General features: G+C 35.0%; 1 protein-coding gene across 1 annotated transcript in view; it reads right to left on the bottom strand.

Annotated features, from left to right (window-relative positions):
- The window catches only part of LOC106881781 (uncharacterized), an 83964-nt gene that overhangs the window by 25313 nt on the left and 38845 nt on the right, over positions 1-19806 (bottom strand). The window contains exons 4-9 of the mRNA XM_089339586.1: positions 17512-17640; positions 15677-15785; positions 14545-14678; positions 12502-12633; positions 5704-5763; positions 4082-4114 (exon numbers count right to left, since the gene is read on the bottom strand). Coding sequence (XP_089195712.1) covers positions 4082-4114; positions 5704-5763; positions 12502-12633; positions 14545-14678; positions 15677-15785; positions 17512-17640 — 597 coding nt within the window. The remainder of the gene's footprint in view (positions 1-4081; positions 4115-5703; positions 5764-12501; positions 12634-14544; positions 14679-15676; positions 15786-17511; positions 17641-19806) is intronic.

Here is a 19806-nt window from a genome sequence, read left to right as displayed (position 1 = left end):
GGGTTTTTAGTAAAGTTGAGTTCATAAGAGATGTATGGTTGCTTTAACAGAAAGAATTTTAAAATATTGTTAGTAGCGATTTGAAATAGCAAGGGAAACGAGAAATCACAGCAGAAACATAATCTCTATGGCGATTCAGTCCCAAAATAGATTTTTTGTCCATTCCAAATAAAAAGTCATCAATAATCTTACAAAAATAATAAATAAGAGGCAGATGAAGGAAACATTTTCAACTAATAATTACCAAATTGGTAATTGAGTTTTAGTAACTGACAAACTAAGTCTAAATCTACATCTAGCTATATTTTACTAAGAAACAAAACCAAAAAGAAAAAAGTCTAATACATAGCAGCAATCAAACATAGAATTATATATATAAAATATGTATATAATAGATATATATAAATATATATATACACACACACACACACACACACACACACATACATATACACACACATTTATACATATACACAAATATATATATATATATACACACACACATACACATACATACATACACACACACACACACATATATAAATTAGAGATATTCAATCCAATAATTTATTTATATTACAATATTACATTAAATACTATGAATATAATATATAACATAATATTATACAACATAAATAATTATAAAAACCATAAAAGGCCAACAAATTGTTTCGATTTAGATATTTTTTGTCTTCTGATATACATAATAACAGTTCCATTATATATATAGTCAACTTCAGCATCTTTGAATTTAGAAAAGGACGAAATTCCGTGTGAAAGGACGGCTGGATTGTAAAAATTAATTCAAATGTCTGTGTTATGAGCGTGAGCATTAACTATTTAATCAAACATCAATTACAATTAAAAAACAGCAAAAACATTTTAACGGACGATACAATCAAATATGTACAATCCACAACCATCGCAATTCACTTCATTACATCTCAAACACACACCAACTGGAACCCATTCAGGTCCAAGATAGTTGCTTATCATCACAGCATACAACAATAAAATATGTGTGTATATATAAATGTATACAATTAAGTATCTAAGTTTTCTCCTATGTATAACTGCATCAAAAAATATATAAACAATTCCATCTTCAACACAACAACTCTTTTATCTATTTAAATTAGTTGGTATAAAAGAAAATTATCGTTTAAATTAACCAATAATAATCTTCTCTATTTATTATTTTCTCGGAGGGATAATTCTGTGGTAGATACGAAAATTTCTCTCTTTGTTTACTTAATCTATTGCAGGGAGAAATCCGTAATTATGCATATACATATATAGGATCTGCTTCTTTCAGTTTTCGTCTACTAAACCCACTCATAAGGCTTTGGTCGGCCCGGGATATAGTAGACGACACTCACCCTAGCTGCCACGCAGTGGGACTGAACCCAGAACCACGAGGTTGGTAAGCAAGCTACTTACTACACAGCCACTCCTGCACACACACATATATATATATATATATATATATATATATATATAGATGAATTTTTATTCATTAAGATAGAAGAAATACACATAAATATATATATATATATATATATATATATATATATGGGAGAATATACAAATAATAACAACAGACGAGGACAGGTGGTGTAAATAACAAAAGTATATATTAGTATGATGCTCGGGAATACGGAAAGTCCTTGACGTTTCGAGCTACGCTCTTCAACAGAAAGAATACGGAGACAAGGAGAAAAACACGGAGAAAAAAAATTGAATAGTGTTCAGTCAACAGTCAATATATATATATATATATATATATATATATATATATATATATATATATATAAGTAAGTAGCTTGCTTACCAACCACATGGTTCTGGGTTCAGTCCCACTGCGTGGCAGCTAGGGTGAGTGTCGTCTACTATATCCCGGGCCGACCAAAGCCTTATGAGTGGGTTTAGTAGACGAAAACTGAAAGAAGCAGATCCTATATATGTATATGCATAATTACGGATTTCTCCCTGCAATAGATTAAGTAAACAAAGAGAGAAATTTTCGTATCTACCACAGAATTATCCCTCCGAGAAAATAATAAATAGAGAAGATTATTATTGGTTAATTTAAACGATAATTTTTTTTTATACCAACTAATTTAAATAGATAAAAGAGTTGTTGTGTTGAAGATGGAATTGTTTATATATTTTTTGATGCAGTTATACATAGGAGAAAACTTAGATACTTAATTGTATACATTTATATATACACACATATTTTATTGTTGTATGCTGTGATGATAAGCAACTATCTTGGACCTGAATGGGTTCCAGTTGGTGTGTGTTTGAGATGTAATGAAGTGAATTGCGATGGTTGTGGATTGTACATATTTGATTGTATCGTCCGTTAAAATGTTTTTGCTGTTTTTAATTGTAATTGATGTTTGATTAAATAGTTAATGCCCATGCTCATAACACAGACATTTGAATTAATTTTTACAATCCAGCCGTTCTTTCACACGGAATTTCGTCCTTTTCTAAATTCAAAGATGCTGAAGTTGACTATATATATAATGGAACTGTTATTATGTATATCAGAAGACAAAAAATATCTAAATCGAAACAATTTGTTGGCCTTTTATGGTTTTTATAATTATTTATCATCGTCATCGTTTAACGTCCACTTTCCATGCAACATGGGTTGGACGATTTTACTGAGGACTGGTGAAACCAGATGGCTACACCTGGCTCCAATCTGATTTGGCAGAGTTTCTACAGCTGGATGCCCTTCCTAACGCCAACCACTCAAGAGAGTGTAGTGGGTGCTTTTACGTGTCACCAGTACGAAACCAGTCACGCGGTACTAACAACGGCCACGCTCAAAATGTATTTTATGTGCCACCCGCACAAGAACCAGTCCAGGGGCACTGGCAACGATCTCACTCAAAAATCCTTACACATGTCACGGGCACAAGTGCCAGAAAGGCGACGCTGGGCACAGGTGCTATCCCGATTTCGCTTTCGCTTGCCCCAATAAGTCTTCGCAAGCTGAGTTTCGTGTCCAATGAAGGAGACGACGTTGGCATGGGTGCCAGACGTCGAATTTAGTTATGTTATATAATATTATGTTATATATATATTCATAGTATTTAATGTAATATTGTAATATAAATAAATTATTGGATTGTCAATTGTATATCTCTATATCTAATTTAACTTTGTAATTGAATTATACCAATATTTATGTGGAATCTAGTGAATTGGATGTTTAACACACCCCTTTGAAGGATTTCTTTTCCTCAGTTTGTTATTTTATATTCATATACACACACACACACACACACACATACATATATACATAATACACACACACACACATATATATACATAATACACACACACACACATATATACATATATATTTATATACACACACACACATATATATATACATATACATATATATATACACACACATATATATATATACATACATATATATATATATATGCACACATATATATATACATGCACACATATATATATATACATACATATATATATATATATATGCACACATATATATATACATGCACACATATATATATACATGCACATATATATATACATATGCACACATATATATATACATATATATACACGTATATATACATATATATACACGTATATATACACATATATATACATATATATATATATATATACACACATGTACATATATGCACACACACATATACATATATATACTTACATATATATATACATATATATACATATATATATACTTACATATATATATATACACATATATATATACACATATATATATACAAACACACACACACATATATATATATATATATATATATATATATATATATATATATATATATATATATATATATATATATATATATAATAGAAAAAGAAAATATAAGGAGGAAAATAAAATGGATGGTTTCTTTAAATTTTATTTTGGCACTGACACAGCTGCAGGGTAGATTTTCAAAAGCTTACCCAAAGATTTAATAAAATGGGGATGAATTACCAAAGAAGAGGTGGGAAAAGAGGAGCAAGGAGAAGATAAATATAAACTTACAGACTGGACAGCATTATTCATAGCAGGTCCTGCCTAAAGAAGAACAGAGGAAGAGCAATGAATGTCTGAGACAGGCAATGGATTTATTGACAATGGAAGCCTCAGTTGCCTCAGACATCAACTCATATCACCACTAAAAGTTTCCTGGTGTTAGTTAATAACAGGAAACTGTCCCATTCCCTCCTTGTAAAGTGGTTGATTCATTTCATGCTTCACTGTTTCTTCACATGGAAAACATGCTAATTACTTGTTCATTTGGGTTTTTACTACCCCTCTTATGTTTCCGAGTTCACATATTACTTTAATCAATTTTGTTTTGTTTTTTGTCCTTTCAGGGTTGATAAAATGAAGCGTCAACTATGAACTGAGGATAATCTTAACCAACTACACTGTACCCCAGTCTATATATCAGAGTTAAGTACTGGGTAGAATCAACAACACAAAAGAAATGTAATGCCTTAATGTATTACCAAAAATTCCATATCATTTAAATGTATAAACCAGAGGCTATTAAACTATTTGCTGAAAGTTACTGGAAAACCAACAAAGTAAAGCTAAACTTCTTGAAAGGTAGAGTGTACTCTTGTTAGCATTTACTTTTTAGTGATTGAAGGATATACACCCTTGCGTGGCACCTTGGGCATGTGTCTTCTACTACAGCTTCAAGCCAACCAAAGTCTTGATAGTGGATTTGGTCGATAGAAGCTGAAAGGAGGACATAATGTGTGTGTGTGTTGTTATATATATACGCACACATACGTATGAGTGTGTCTTGATACCACATGGCAGTTGTAAACAAGTGTCACCATCCCACAAGTGTTATCATTTCCAGTCTTCCCTGAAAAACTTATCTGGCCATGGGGGCAACAGAAAGGATATGTGGCCACAGAGAATCTGCCTCAATGAATTCCACCCGACTCATGTAAGCATGGTATGGACATTAAAATGATAAAGGTGGTGATCAATATACAAAACACAAAAATATTATAATCTCAAATTTTTCATTATTAACACACAGCCCATCATATGATGAAGAAGACATATAATTAAAGCTGGTAGGGTTAGGGTTAAAAGTGTGTGAAGTCATTCTGATTCCAAGTTTTCGTCTGTTTCCTTTCAATAAATATTGTCATTGAGAAACACACTAAGATGACATCTTCCCAGCTTCACGATGGCATGAATCTGACAAATGAAGATCATTCCCATATAATCATCACAACACTAACATAGTCATCACTAACCCCATTCAGAAACAGGTTTGCTAACACACACAGACACACACACGTGTGCACAGACACATGCAACTTATTTCTGTACCATTGCCTTCCTTATTGAAATGGTTTTCTTTTTTTTTTTTTCCAATCAGAAATACAATTATATCTCAGTAATGTTCAAGAGGCTTCAGCAAAATCTAAAAGGAAACAACTGTCTGTAAAGGGAACACTGAATAAAAAATATATTCAGTACTTTTGCAATTGTTTCAAAGATTGTGAAAATTGCACTTCTCTCTGAATCTCCAATAAATTTTAACTGAAAGTGAAAAGTTGGTTCCTGTTTTGACATTTTCACACCACAGAAAGAATTCTATATCTAGTGAATAGTAAGTTAACAAAAAATCTTGCCTTCACTTTGAAATCATCCCATATATCTTTTCCTCCTCTCTGTAATTTCTTGCCTTGTTTCTGTGGAAGAGAGAATCACATCAAAGTATTAGAATAACATGATGATGCACAGATGAAATAACGTATGATTCCATAGACTGCACATAGGGTTAAAATGACTGCTGCAACAAAATATTTAGATTTCAGTATACAGTAGATGGTTAACCATTTTTGTTATTCTAACCAGTCCAAATCTTCCTCTGCTTCTATGATACAAACTTCCTCTTCTGAACAAATCTAAATGAAACCCTGTCATCATAAATTTCACAGTTTATATTCTTAAAATCATTTTGGTAATGACAATATTATTTTCCTAAATTCTTTATTAATTCAAAAATAAATTGAAATAAAGGGAGTTCATTTCAAAAGAGATGTTAACAAAAGGTTTAAAATTACTGTGGGAACAGAAAAATTCAATATTTCAACAATAAAAATTTCTAGTAATTGATAATTCCTAATTTTAGAAAAAATTCTTTCTTTCTTGTACGAATTAACTTTGTTATTTGTGTCGTTTTCTGAGACAGCATCATCATCATCATCATCGTTGTTTAACGTCCGTTTTTCACGCTGGTATGGGTTGGACGGTTTGACTGAGGACTGGCAAACCAGAAGGCTGCACCAGGCTCCAACCTGATCTGGTATAGTTTCTACAGCTGGATGCCTTTCCTAACGCCAACCACTCTGTGAGTGTAGTGGGTGCTTTTATGTGCCACCGACAAGGGCCAGTCAGGTGGTACTGGCAACAACCAGGCTCAAATGTTGTTTTTCACATGCCACTAGCACATGTGCCAGTAAGGTGACCCTGGCAACAATCACACTCGGATGGTGCTTTTTATGTGCCACCGGCACGGAAGAAAGTCAGCGGTTCTGGCAATGATCATGCTCAGATGATGCTTTTTAACATCCCACTGACATGAGTGCCAATCTTGCAGTACCGTCATCAACCATGTCAGCGATTTTGATTTTACTTGCCTCAACAGGTCTTCGCAAGCAAAGTTTATTGTCCAATGAATGATGGGTACTCATAAGTGGGCTGGTTAGACACCACTGGCATAGGCCACGGATTATGGTCTCACTTGGCTTGTTGGATCTTCTCAAGCATAGCATATCTCCAAAGGTCTCAGTCACTAGTCATTGCCTCAGTGAGGCCCAATGTTCAAAGGTCGTGCTTCACCATCTCATCCCAGGTCTTCTCGGGTTTACCTTTTCCACAGGTTCCCTCAATTGTTAGGGTGTGACACTTTTCACGCAGCTATCCTCATCCATTCTCACCACATGTCCATACCAGCGCAATCGTCTCTCTTGCACACCACAACTAATGCTTCTTATGTTCAGCTTTTCTCTCAAGATACTTACACCCTGACGGGTATGCACACTGACATTACACATCCAGCGGAGCATACTGGCTTCATTCCTTGCAAGCTTATGCATGTCCTCAGCAATCACAGCCCATGTTTCGCTGCCATGTAGCATGGCTGTTCATACACATGCATCATACAGTCTACCTTTTGCCCAGGCTATTTTTATTCTAGCAGCTACTTTCAGAGCATTCACTCTCGCTACCGACTTGGTCACCTAGGTAACGGAAGCTATCAACTACTTCTAGTTTTCCTCCCTGGAATGTGACAGAAGCTGTTCTCTGCACATTTTCAGTGTTTATTGCTCCTGAGCAACTGCCACATACAAAAACTATCTTCCCAGTTAGTCTTCCTTTGATGTTGCTGCACTTCTTATGTGTCCATAGTTTACACTGGGTACATCTTATGGAGTTTCAACTTATGCCTTTTCTACAGATCAAGCAGGGCCATCTATCTGAAGGGATTTGTGGTTTGTCTGCCTTCCTACTAATTAGGACTTTGGTTTTAGCTAGGTTGACTCTAAGCTTTGCTTCCACACCTGAAACTTTTCCTCTAGTTTTGATAGAGACTCAGCAATTAGAGCAAGGTCATCAGCATAGAGGAGCTCCCAGGGGTATCTTGTCTTGAATTCCTCTGTTATTGCCTGGAGGACTATGATAAATAGGAGGGGGCTGAGGACTGATCCATGGTGGATCCCTACTCCTACCTGGAATTCTTCACTGTACTCGTTGCCAACCCTCACCTTACTGACAGCATCCCTGTACATGGCTTGCACAGCTCTCACTAACCATTCATCTATCCCTAGTTTCCACCAGATAAGGGATTGGGGGACCCTAAAAATTTAAAAGGTAGAAGTATAGGCAAATGGTTAAAATGTTTACTTCATTTTATATCCTCATATGTTGGATAGATAATATAATGAAGCAGGGGGGAAATAAAGCATTTGCACAATGCCCTACTATTACTATTACATGAAAGTCACCACTCTATATCAAAAGCTCACAGTGAACTGCTCCCCAACCCTAACTGCCAATCGCTCAGTTCTTTAATTTATAATAATGAGTCTATTCTCCTATAGTCACTGGGGGGGGGGGGGGAGTGTCGGAATCTTTCCACAACACTTCACAGTTACATGGTTCTGAACTTCGTACCACTGCATGGTACCTTGCACAAGAGTTTTTAACCTTAGCCTCAGGTTGATCACTATCATGAGGTAGCGAGTTCAATTCCCAGACCAGGCTGTGCATTGTGTTCTTGAGCAAGACACTTTATTTCATGTTGCTTCAGTTCACTCAGCTGCAGAAAGGAGTTGCAACATCACTGGTGCCAAGCTGTATCAACCTTTGCCTTTCTCATGGATAACATCGGTGGTGTGGAGAGGGGAGGCTGGTATGTATGGGCGACTGCCGGTCTTCCATAAACAAAACTATCTGGACTTGTGCCTCAGAAGGTAACTTTCTAGGTGCAATCCCATGGTCATTCATAACTGAAAGGGGTCTTTACTCTGTTTACCCAGGTTGATCAATATCTTCTAAGTGAAATCATTAGATGGAAATTGTGTGGAAGCCTGTCTTATGTGTGGGTATATGTGTATGTGCACATATGTGTATGTACACATATCTGTGGGTATACGTGTATGTACATGAATGGTGACATTTCAAGTCTTCACATGGCAATGTCTGAGCAAAATGGATACCAAATTTACATTCCCTGTAAATAATTTGTTCTGAAGCTCTATGCTTTTGAAGAGAGGTGGAATAAAAAAGAAGAAATAAATGGTCTGAACGGTAAGGATTGGTGACAGGAACAGCATGAAATACAGGCATAAAATAATCATAAATCAATGCCTACAAGAAGTTTCATCTACCCCATACCAGCACAGAAAAACAAACCTTTCAAAGTGACCCAATCCTATTTCTTTAAACTGAATACATTTATGTTAAGCATCAAAACAATGGATGGCTGTTGTTACTTTGCACAGATTAAGCTTTGATATCAAAGTCATTCCAGCTGTGACCAGCATTATCTATTTTATTTCTTTACATATAATGTGTCTTGTACTACATCATCCAATATGTCCTCTTTCTTAAGATGATAGGCTATCTTTTGAAAAAGAATTTCATTGCTACTTCTAGCAGTTGTACAACCATTGTTGTGTTTCCCAAACTTTTTGCACCAAATTGCAATATCGCCCACCTATCGGCCAAAAAATGCTCCATCGCCCACCTGTGTAAAATACCCTGACACAACCCCACCCAACACAAAATCCCCTAAGATCCCCCGCTGTATCATTTGACACACACACTATATCGTAGACTCATTGCCTTGTTAGTGCCATTTGGACTAAATATGCGGTTGTTTACAAATCCCTTATTGTGGGTTTAGTTTTGCCATTAGTGTGAATAAAATTCTAACATTAACTCTATGTTATGCTGACAGATTAACTTCTGGAAACTTGCACTTTCTTTTACACTGATTTTCATTTTCCCCAAATGAACCATTGATCAGAACTAATGATGCTAAAATAATTAATGATTGTATTATAAAAGAAAAGAATAAAACTTTTTAATGAGAGCCATGTGTTTTAATGAGAACCATATGTCTAGTGCAGATACATTCAGTTTCGAACTTGTCAACTTTAGCCGCAAGTCTTCTCCTCGTTGTGTCACATCCAGTTCAATTCTTTTATAGGAAAGAAAAGTTCCAACATGGTTAAAACCAGATTCAACCAGGTATGAGGTAAGAAAGGCAAGCAAAAGTAATTTCAGATGTTTCCACAGACTGGGGTAGGAATTCAATATACTCTGATGGTACCACAAACCTTCTTTGCCATTATGGCGATATCGTATTGTGGCGTCATTATCATTTTGTAATTCTATCAATTTCACCTGAACATCATCCTCACAATCAACTGCATCAACCGCAAACGAATTGCTATACCAATTTGGAATATTCAGCGCAATAACATCTTGAAATCATTCCACCATGTTATCGTGCAATGACTATAAATAGCGATATGTAGTTAAAACCTCATTAACTTATTCATCTTTCAAAGAATCAACTTGTAGAAATTGATGGAATTGATGTTTTGAAATGTTAGTCTTAAACAACACCAATTTTGAAATGGAGGTAGTGATAAATGATTTACAATCAATGAGAGATTTTCTGTTTCCTAGTAACAACTTATTCAAATCATTTAATTTTGTGAATATATCATCATCATCATCATCATTTCATTTAACGCCCGCTTTCCATGCTAGCATGGGTTGGACGATTTCACTGGGGACTGGCAAACCAGATGGCTACACCGGACTCCAATCTGATCTGACAGTTTCTACAGCTGGATGCCCTTCCTAACGCCAACACAAAGAAAGATGAAACCACACTTTGCAACCATCAATGAAGTGGATAGTGGAGTATCTTCAAAGAAAAAGATATTATATAAAACAGTTCAATAAAGTGTAAAACACTATTTCCTTTTGACAGTCACTGCACTTTGGTATGGTATTAGAATTTAGTATGGTCCTCATCATTTCTCAGACAGAGTTGATGGCAAATTCAATCAGGCAAGGGACTGGACTTCAATTTGTTCAGTTTTCATAATTAACTGTAGCGCATCATTCAATCTACTGTTCATATTTTTTGTCACTAAATGCTGCCGGTGTGCCAAACAATGAACAATTAGTGTCTGGTGTGAAATTTCATGCTTTAGGAGAGATGAAAAACCTCCGTATCTTCCTATCATCGAAGGAGCTCCATCAGACGCACAGGTAAGAATATTACTGAGTGGGATATTATGTTCAAAGCGGAAAGACTTGAGAGTGTGAAAAATAGTTGCACCTTTTGAATCTCTGTGAACAACATTTCCTCACAAGGTTGAAGGTCTTCACTGAAATATCGAACATATACCATCATCAATCATTGATTGATCACAACAGTTGACTCATCCATTTGTATGGAAAATTCAGAATGCTAGAGAAAATTTATGAGCTGATGTTTGACATCGTTGACCATTTCATCGAGGCATCGAGAAATTGTGATATTACTAAGTAGGATCTTCTTCATAATGTTATTGGGTTTTACGTGCATGACGGTTGACAAAACCTCTTTGATAACTGGGCGAAGTAATGTTTCTCCAATTGTGTGAGACTTCCCAGATTTAGCAACAAGCAATACTATGTTGTACGATGCCATCAACCTGTCATTCTCCAGTTTACTAGTTTCTTGGAGTAGTTTGTTGAATGTTTGTGTTTGCTTTTTGAAAGAGGCACTCAGTTGCAAAAGCATGATAATGGTTTGTCCTTCTTGTCAGAATCCTTTGCATCAAAGTGATACTTCAAGCGTGAAGGTTTCATTGCTTCGTTGGTCAATGTTTGATGGCAAGGAAGCCACATTGGTAATTGACAGTTCTGAGGAGAGGGAATAAATCCAAACGATAAATAATCACTACTGTACTGTTGACAAATTCTCTTGGCTGGAGGCATCAGTAAACTGAAAATGTGAAAATGAATTTCTACAGACAGCGTCAAAACGGTAGTATGGTATCCCCAAAGAGAAGAAGAAGTCAACAGAGCAGAGTCAGATGAAACATCTTTACAGAAGCAAATACGGATCTAGTTTGTTTGGCTGCCAGCATTTCAAAAATTAAATTTTATTGAAAATTTTAGAATTTGGCACATTAATATACCTTTCCAAGCTAAATTGCTGGAGTTATTCAACTTCTTCCAGAAAAATGTTTTTAAAAAGTTAAAGAGGTTTAAAGTTTGATTATTTTCACCCAATCAATAAACACTATTTTAAAGCTGTCATTTTGTGCGTGACTGCACATTTTGTCAACATCCTGAAAATAGCACTTGTGTTTCGATATGAAACCACAGAATTCCGCACAACATATAACCCCTTATAACTTTTTTATTTTTCAGAGTTTTCAGAAAATGTTTGTGAATTTGAATTCTATATGCAGGACTTCATACGATTAAGCAAAAAAAAAAAAAAAAACTTTGTAGTGGAGGGTGATTTAAGGCCTTGGACTATTTGGCTGCTATTTTTAGCACGAATGACAACTATTTCAATGACTGCAACAAAAATATTCAATCAATAAACAAGTCTGCTTTTTTTTTATACAAAGGGGCATCTCATTCGAGTAGTCATATCGATAAAAGTTCATCCTTATCCTAGGCATGCCTAGATATCAGTAAATACAGACTTAATTTCTAAAAATTCATTGTCACCCACAAAATGTTCATATCGCCCACCATTTTCTAGAAATTCGCCCATCATTCACTAGTGGGCGATATCACCCACTTTGGGAAGCTATGGTTTAGAAGTTCTCATGTAAATTTGAATAAGAGGTGAGTAGACGACAGTAGATGGGTAGATAACAGAGGTAGGTATTACTTACCTTCATATTACTTAACCATTCTTTATATCTTGAATGTGCATTCAATTTATCAGCATGGAGAGTGGCTTCTCTTTCAAACACATCAGTAAAACCAATGCCACAGTTCAACATATCTAATCGCTCATTAATAAACTGGAAAGGGGAAAAAAAGCCATCATAATTGCATCAGTAATTAATTGATTAATATTGAAGATTAAATTAATACTAAGGTCTTAATCACAAGTTATGATATTTGCAATAGTTGTGTTGTTAATAAGTTTGTTTCACAACAATAGGGTTTGGGGTTCAGTCCTTCAGCACACTGCTACAGGGCAAGGGTCTTCTACTGTAGCTCAGTGAATTCATGGTTGTGTGGTTAAGAAGTTCACTTTGAAATCAAGTGATTTTGGGTTCAGTTCCAATGTACAACACTTTGGTCAAGTGTCACCTTGCTTGAAGCAGAGGTTGGTGACAGTAAGAGTGTTTGGTTATAAAAAATTCACCTCAATAGATTCATCTGACTCACATAAGCATGGAAACATGTACATTAAAACTTTGATGATAATGACAATGATAAATTAGAGAATCTTAGAATAGAAAGTATAGGCAAAATGATAGTGTATGATTGTAGTTTAACTGTTTATGAATCAAAGGTAAGGGTGGGGAGAGAGAGAGCGTGGATACATGGTCAACAGATTGGGCATGAGCAAGGATGGTTTGGATAACAGTAGGGGGAGGTATTCCTATTGGGTGAATTGACAAGCCATGAGTTGGGACTGTGTCTTGATGTCTTGGTTGTCACCACAGAGTGGCAGAGACAGAGTAACTAAGAGTAAGCGATGTGGGTAGTATGGGAGGAGGAGAAGAAGCCGAGATAAGAGTGTGAGTCTGGGTTTATAGAGGATGGAGGTGGTAAGAAAGGTGGATGGTAACAGAAATGTGGAGACAGACATGTTAGAGACAGAACAGGAGAACTTGATGGCAGGATGGAAGGAGTGAATGAAAGAGAGGAAGGTTTTGAGACGTTAGCAGGAAAGTGGTTGCATCGATACAGTGATCAGTGTAACACCCATACAGCTCAGGAGTGGATCCAGTGAACTGAGAGAATATTTGGGCCTCAAAATAACTGACAAACATGTTTGCATAGATGGGGTCCATTCTTGTTCCCATGACCATTCCCAAGACTGATGGTTAAATTTCTCCTGCAAATGAGAAGCAATTTAAGAAGATAAGTTCAGCCAAATGAGAAGAGTAGAGGCATCAGGTTGAGGATCAAGACTAAGATCAAGAAAGTATTTTAATGCAAGGAGGCCTTCATTGTAAGGGATCACAGTGTATAAGGACTTTATGTTAAGAGTGAACAGGAGTTTGGAGGGGCAGGAGGAAAGGAGAACAAATTAATGAGACAAAGAACATGGTTGATGTTATGAACGTGTGACAGGAAGGAAGCCACTAGGAGCAAAAGGACAAGGTCAAGGTATTTTGAGATGAGTTCAGTGGGGGTAATGTCAGGCAGAAACGATGGACAGGGTTGCTGGGTTTGTGTATATGCGGGTGATATATAATCAAATATTGTTATGTATGATATATAGTTTCGTTATTTTGGCATTTCAAAAGATAAAAGCTGCAGCAACTTGCAACATTTTAGTGTGTACATGGAGCAAGATGATTACAGAAAATCTGAATTTTGCATTTGGAACAATGTGGTTTCAGGTTCAATTCTACTACATGGCACCTGCCCAAAGTACCATGTTGTGGAATTGAACCTGGAAGTGATTTTGATAGGATTTTAACTTAGCAGGCAGAATAAATACCATAAGACACTATATTTGAGACTTTAAAATCTGCCATTTTGCTGCTTGAATTAGCTAACAGCTTAAGATTTAAATCTTTCCATGACACTCACTGAGAAAAGATATCATCTGCCAAGCTGATTTGTCCTAGATACACAACAAGAAGACTAAGATGATGGATTGGGAGATAAAATATGGTTTGCAAAAACAATTTAAATCTCAAATAGTATTGCTGTAATTGAATGACAGATTTAAAAGATTAACAACTCACTTCATGAAAAATCTGAAGTTCAAGTAGATCTTCTAAGAATGGTCGCATGCTACTGGGCCTTGACAATAAGAATGCATCTTTTTGAAATGTGATCTTCTCACTGGGTTGGAATTTTAGAGCATCTCGATAGCCACCTGGAAAGACAAGAAATAAAAGCAGAAGATATGACACAATTTCAGACATGAGGTGGGTAGATAACAGGGAAAAGTTTTAACTTGTCAACATTAAAGGACGAGTACAACTCTGTCTATCAACACAAATGTAAAGGACTGTAGCAGTGTTTGATATGAAAATGTGGAGTTCATGGCTATTGAGTGAGTCCTGGAACTAAATTTAACAAGTACAGTTTAGGTACATTAGTCTTCCTCCTTATAAACGCTACTCTATCCATTTCCCTTATTAAACGTACACCAATCATTCTCTTGTATTATTTGCATTGCTCCCCCCCCCCTACTACACAGTCCATATTAAATTGTAGTCCTGTATAAGTTTCCATACTCCCTATGAAAGCTTCATAGTCCATAGTAACTAATAAAACTGCTCTGTTCCTACCCCCTATAATATTTGCTCTGAGCTTTCTCTAAAATAACTGCTCTGTTCATACACTCAGTATAAAATGTAGCCAATTACCTCTACTAAAACTGTACAACCCATTCCCCCAATACAAATTATACTATTCCTTCTTTCACTTAAGAAGTCAGCATTTAGATATTTACACAACTAACTGGCACAGGTCAAAATCTACAAAACACAAACAAAAAATATTGTACTGTGAAAATAAGAGAATTCTAGAACTCTTAATTTATACTTATTCATACTGTTTTTTATATTTTTGCTGGTGGTGATCAGTTGTGAAGTAGATGGTTCTGTGAAACCAATATTTTTGTAATAAGCATATTAGTCTTGGAACCAAGTCTAACAATTACAACTGAAATGTGCAGTCCATTCCTCTCATATGAACTGCACAATTAGTTCCTTCTTAAAGATCTACATCTTTCATTTCTCAGTCACATACAAAATTTGCATTGCTCATCCTCTTGTATGTACCATACAGTCCATAATAAATTGTAGTCGTTAAGCTCCCAAAAGAAATTACATGTGAAAGAAAAACCACAATTAATAAATGACTTACCAATGGTCCGGACTAAACTCATAAGAAAAGCTTGTGATATTGCATCTCCTTCAAGTTGCATTGAAGACTTCACCTTGTCATTTTTAAGCATTTTCTTTAAAATTGAAGTCTTTGAAAAGAAACAAAACAATGCTTTTATACACTTCTTAAATTTAGCATGTTTTCTGAGCAGATTACTATAAGAAACAAAAAAAAAAAGATGTCAAAAATTCACTAATTTGAGTTTCTCACATTAGTGTTATTGGTTATATAACAAAGACATCTCTTTATCAACTGAATAAACTCTACTATCTGTGTTCAAAAGTGTGTGTGTGTGTGTGTGTGTGTGTGTGTGTGTGCATGTATCATCATTTAGCATCTGTTTTCCATGCTAGCTGGTAAGCTGGAGAGCTGCACTGGGCTCCAATCTCTTTTGGCTTAGTTTCTACAGTTGGATGCCCTTCCTAATTTCCTAATGCCCACCACTTCACAGAGTGTATTGAGTGTTCTTTACATATCATCAGTACAAGTGCCTTTTATGTATATGTACACACACACACACACGCACACACACACACACACACACACACATATATGGCACCCAAAGCACCCACTACACTCTTGGAGTGGTTAGGGTTAGGAAGGGCATCCAACTGTAGGATGCCATGCCAAATCAGATTAAAACTTGGTGCAGTTCCCCAGCTTTCAGTCAAAGCATCCAATCCATGCCAGTATGGAAAACTGATGATGATTATATATATATATATACACACACAGATTTCAGTTTAAAAACTGGGAGAGAAATTCAAGGTTTAAAGTACTCAATAACACACAGTAGAGTGTAGATGTATGTAAATTCAGATGATGGCACTTACAAGACTAAATGTGTTTCTTACATACTTTTGACATTATGGTTTTAACTCATCCCCACACCCACCAAAACAAAAAACACGACTTCTCTTGAAAGCGTGAATTTCTGAATAAACACACATTCATTGTCTAAAATTCACAATTCACTCTGTAGAGTAACACATAATATGTTGTACACAATACACTCGATGTATGATGTGAATACATTGTTGACTTTTTAAGTAATAAATTATTTCAAGATTGCCCTTCAGGAGACAGATCATATTTGTAGAGCAGCAGTCATGCACTAATGTGACTCAAGCTGCATCTAGATGCACCATGGATTTTTAGAAGTTAAGGATTTAGGAAAATCCATACTAATACTTCAGTGCTTTCAGAAACAGGCATTCATAATTTTGTTATACACAAGTATGATTAATAAAACCAAGTAAGCAAGAGTTTTATTATATATATAACATTAACCTATGGACATCATGAAAACTTTTTGGGCACAGGCATGGCTGAGTGGTAAGACGCTTGCTTCCCAACCACTGTATGACACCTTCGACAATTATCTTCTACTATAGCCTCAGGCCTTTTGAGTACGTTTGGCAGAAGAAAACTGAAAGAAGCCATATGTGTGTTAGCATACTTATGTCCCTGTAACTAATCAGTTTGACAAATGAAACGGATAGAATAAGTACCAGGTTTTTAAAACATAAGTACTGGGGTCAATTTGTTTTATTAAAATTCTTCAAGGTGGTGCCCCAGCATGGCCGTAATCTAATGACAAACAAGAAAATGATAAAAAAAATTTTTTTTTCTTTTAACTCTAATAATTTTTGAGCCAATAATTTTAGTTTCATCTCCAGTGTGTAACAAAGCCAGAAAAATTGAGAATAACTGATATAGTTATAGATATAATGATATTAAAATTGATAATTATTCAACAGCATCTATGAATGAGCTAAATATAAAGCAGGAAACAGCCAAGCTGAAACTCATACCATCTCATCTGGAAGAGTATCATCATCTTGTAGGTCTTGTGTTACAGTATTATTGTCTGTATCAACAATAACCACGCCACTCAAGTCCATCTTCTTTGTTTTCTGCGAAAGAAGAAACATGAAATGTAGTCATAAACAGAGTCTTTTTTTCTTTTTCCTCAAAAACTAAAGACAACAATTTAACAACCAAAAATAATAATAATTCTGTCTAATTTTGGCACAGGGCCAGCAATTCTGAGAGAAGGGAAAAGTTGATTACATCAACCTTACTGCTCAACTGGTACTCATTTACTGACCCCCACAAAAATAGGAAAGGCAAAGTTGAATATGAACTCAAAACTTAAAGAACCAGAAGAAATACTGCTAAGCATTTTGTCTGGCATGCAAATGATTCTGCCAGATTACTGCCTGGACGATAAATATTATTTTCTTGAGGCATGACCATTTGGTTGTTTGAGAAGTTTGCTTTGCAACCACGTTTCAAATTCCATCTCACTGCGTTACACTTTCAGTCCTAAGCTGACCAAAAGTGTTTATCGATGAAATTTAGTCTATCTGTGTGTATGTGTTTGTTCCCCACCACCCCTTGACAATAAGTGTCGGTGTGTTTATGTAACTGTAACTTAGCAGTTTGGCAAAAGACACTGATAGAATAAGTGCCAGGTTTTACAAGAAAAATAAGTACTGAGGTCAATGAGTGTGATTAAAATTCTTCAAGGTAGTGCCCTAGCATGGCCACAGTCTGATGAGTGAAACAAGTAAAAGAGAAAAGATAAAAGATAAAAGATATATATATAATATATATATAATATATATATATAATATATATATAATATATATATATAATATAGGCGTAGGAGTGGCTGTGTGGTAAGTAGCTTGCTTACCAACCACATGGTTCCGGGTTCAGTCCCACTACGTGGCACCTTGGGCAAGTGTCTTCTACTATAGCCTCGGGCTGACCAAAGCCTTGTGAGTGGATTTGGTAGACGGAAACTGAAAGAAGTCCGTCGTATATATGTATATATATGTATGTGTGTGTATATGTTTGCGTGTCTGTGTTTGTCCCCCCAACATCGCTTGACAACCGATTCTGGTGTGTTTACGTCCCCGTAACTTAGCGGTTCGGCAAAAGAGACGATAGAATAAGTACTAGGCTTACAAAGAATAAGTCCTGGGGTCGATTTGCTCGACTAAAGGTGGTGCTCCAGCATGGCCACAGTCAAATGACTGAAACAAGTAAAAGAGTAAAAGAGTAATATATATATATAATATATATATAATATATATATAATATATATATAATATATATATATAATATATATATAATATATATATAATATATATATAATATATATATATAATATATATATAATATATATATATAATATATATATAATATATATATAATATATATATATAATATATATATATAATATATATATAATATATATATATAATATATATATATAATATATATATAATATATATATATAATATATATATATAATATATATATATAATATATATATAATATATATATAATATATATATATAATATATATATAATATATATATATAATATATATATAATATATATATATAATATATATATAATATATATATAATATATATATATAATATATATATAATATATATATATAATATATATATAATATATATATAATATATATATGGGCTGTGCGTGAGAAGACCCGGCAAGCCAAGTAAGATCGTTGCCAGTGCCCCTGGACTGGTTCTTGTGCGGGTGGCACATGAGATGCACCATTTTGAGCGTGGCCGTTGCCAGTACCGCCTGACTGGCTCCTGTAGGATTTTCGAGCGAGATCGTTGCCAGTGCCCCTGGACTGGCTTGTGCGGGTGGCACATAAAAGACACCATTTCGAGCGTGGCCGTTTTCGTGCGGGTGACACGTAAAAGCACCCACTACACTCTCTGAGTGGTTGGCGTTAGGAAGGGCATCCAGCTGTAGAAACTCTGCCAAATCAGACTGGAGCCTGATGTTGCCATCCGGTTTCACCAGTCCTCAGTCAAATCGTCCAACCCATGCTAGCATGGAAAGCGGACGTTAAACGATGATGATGATATATATAATATATATATAATATATATATAATATATATATATAATATATATATAATATATTATATATAATATATATATAATATATATATATAATATATATATAATATATATATATAATATATATATAATATATATATATAATATATATATAATATATATATAATATATATATAATATATATATATAATA

This window comes from Octopus bimaculoides, chromosome 22 (assembly GCF_046866305.1).
Source record: "Octopus bimaculoides isolate indiv1 chromosome 22, ASM4686630v1, whole genome shotgun sequence".
In the NCBI taxonomy this organism is placed as follows: Eukaryota; Metazoa; Mollusca; class Cephalopoda; order Octopoda; family Octopodidae; genus Octopus; species Octopus bimaculoides.
This window is presented reverse-complemented; position numbering and strand designations above follow the sequence as displayed.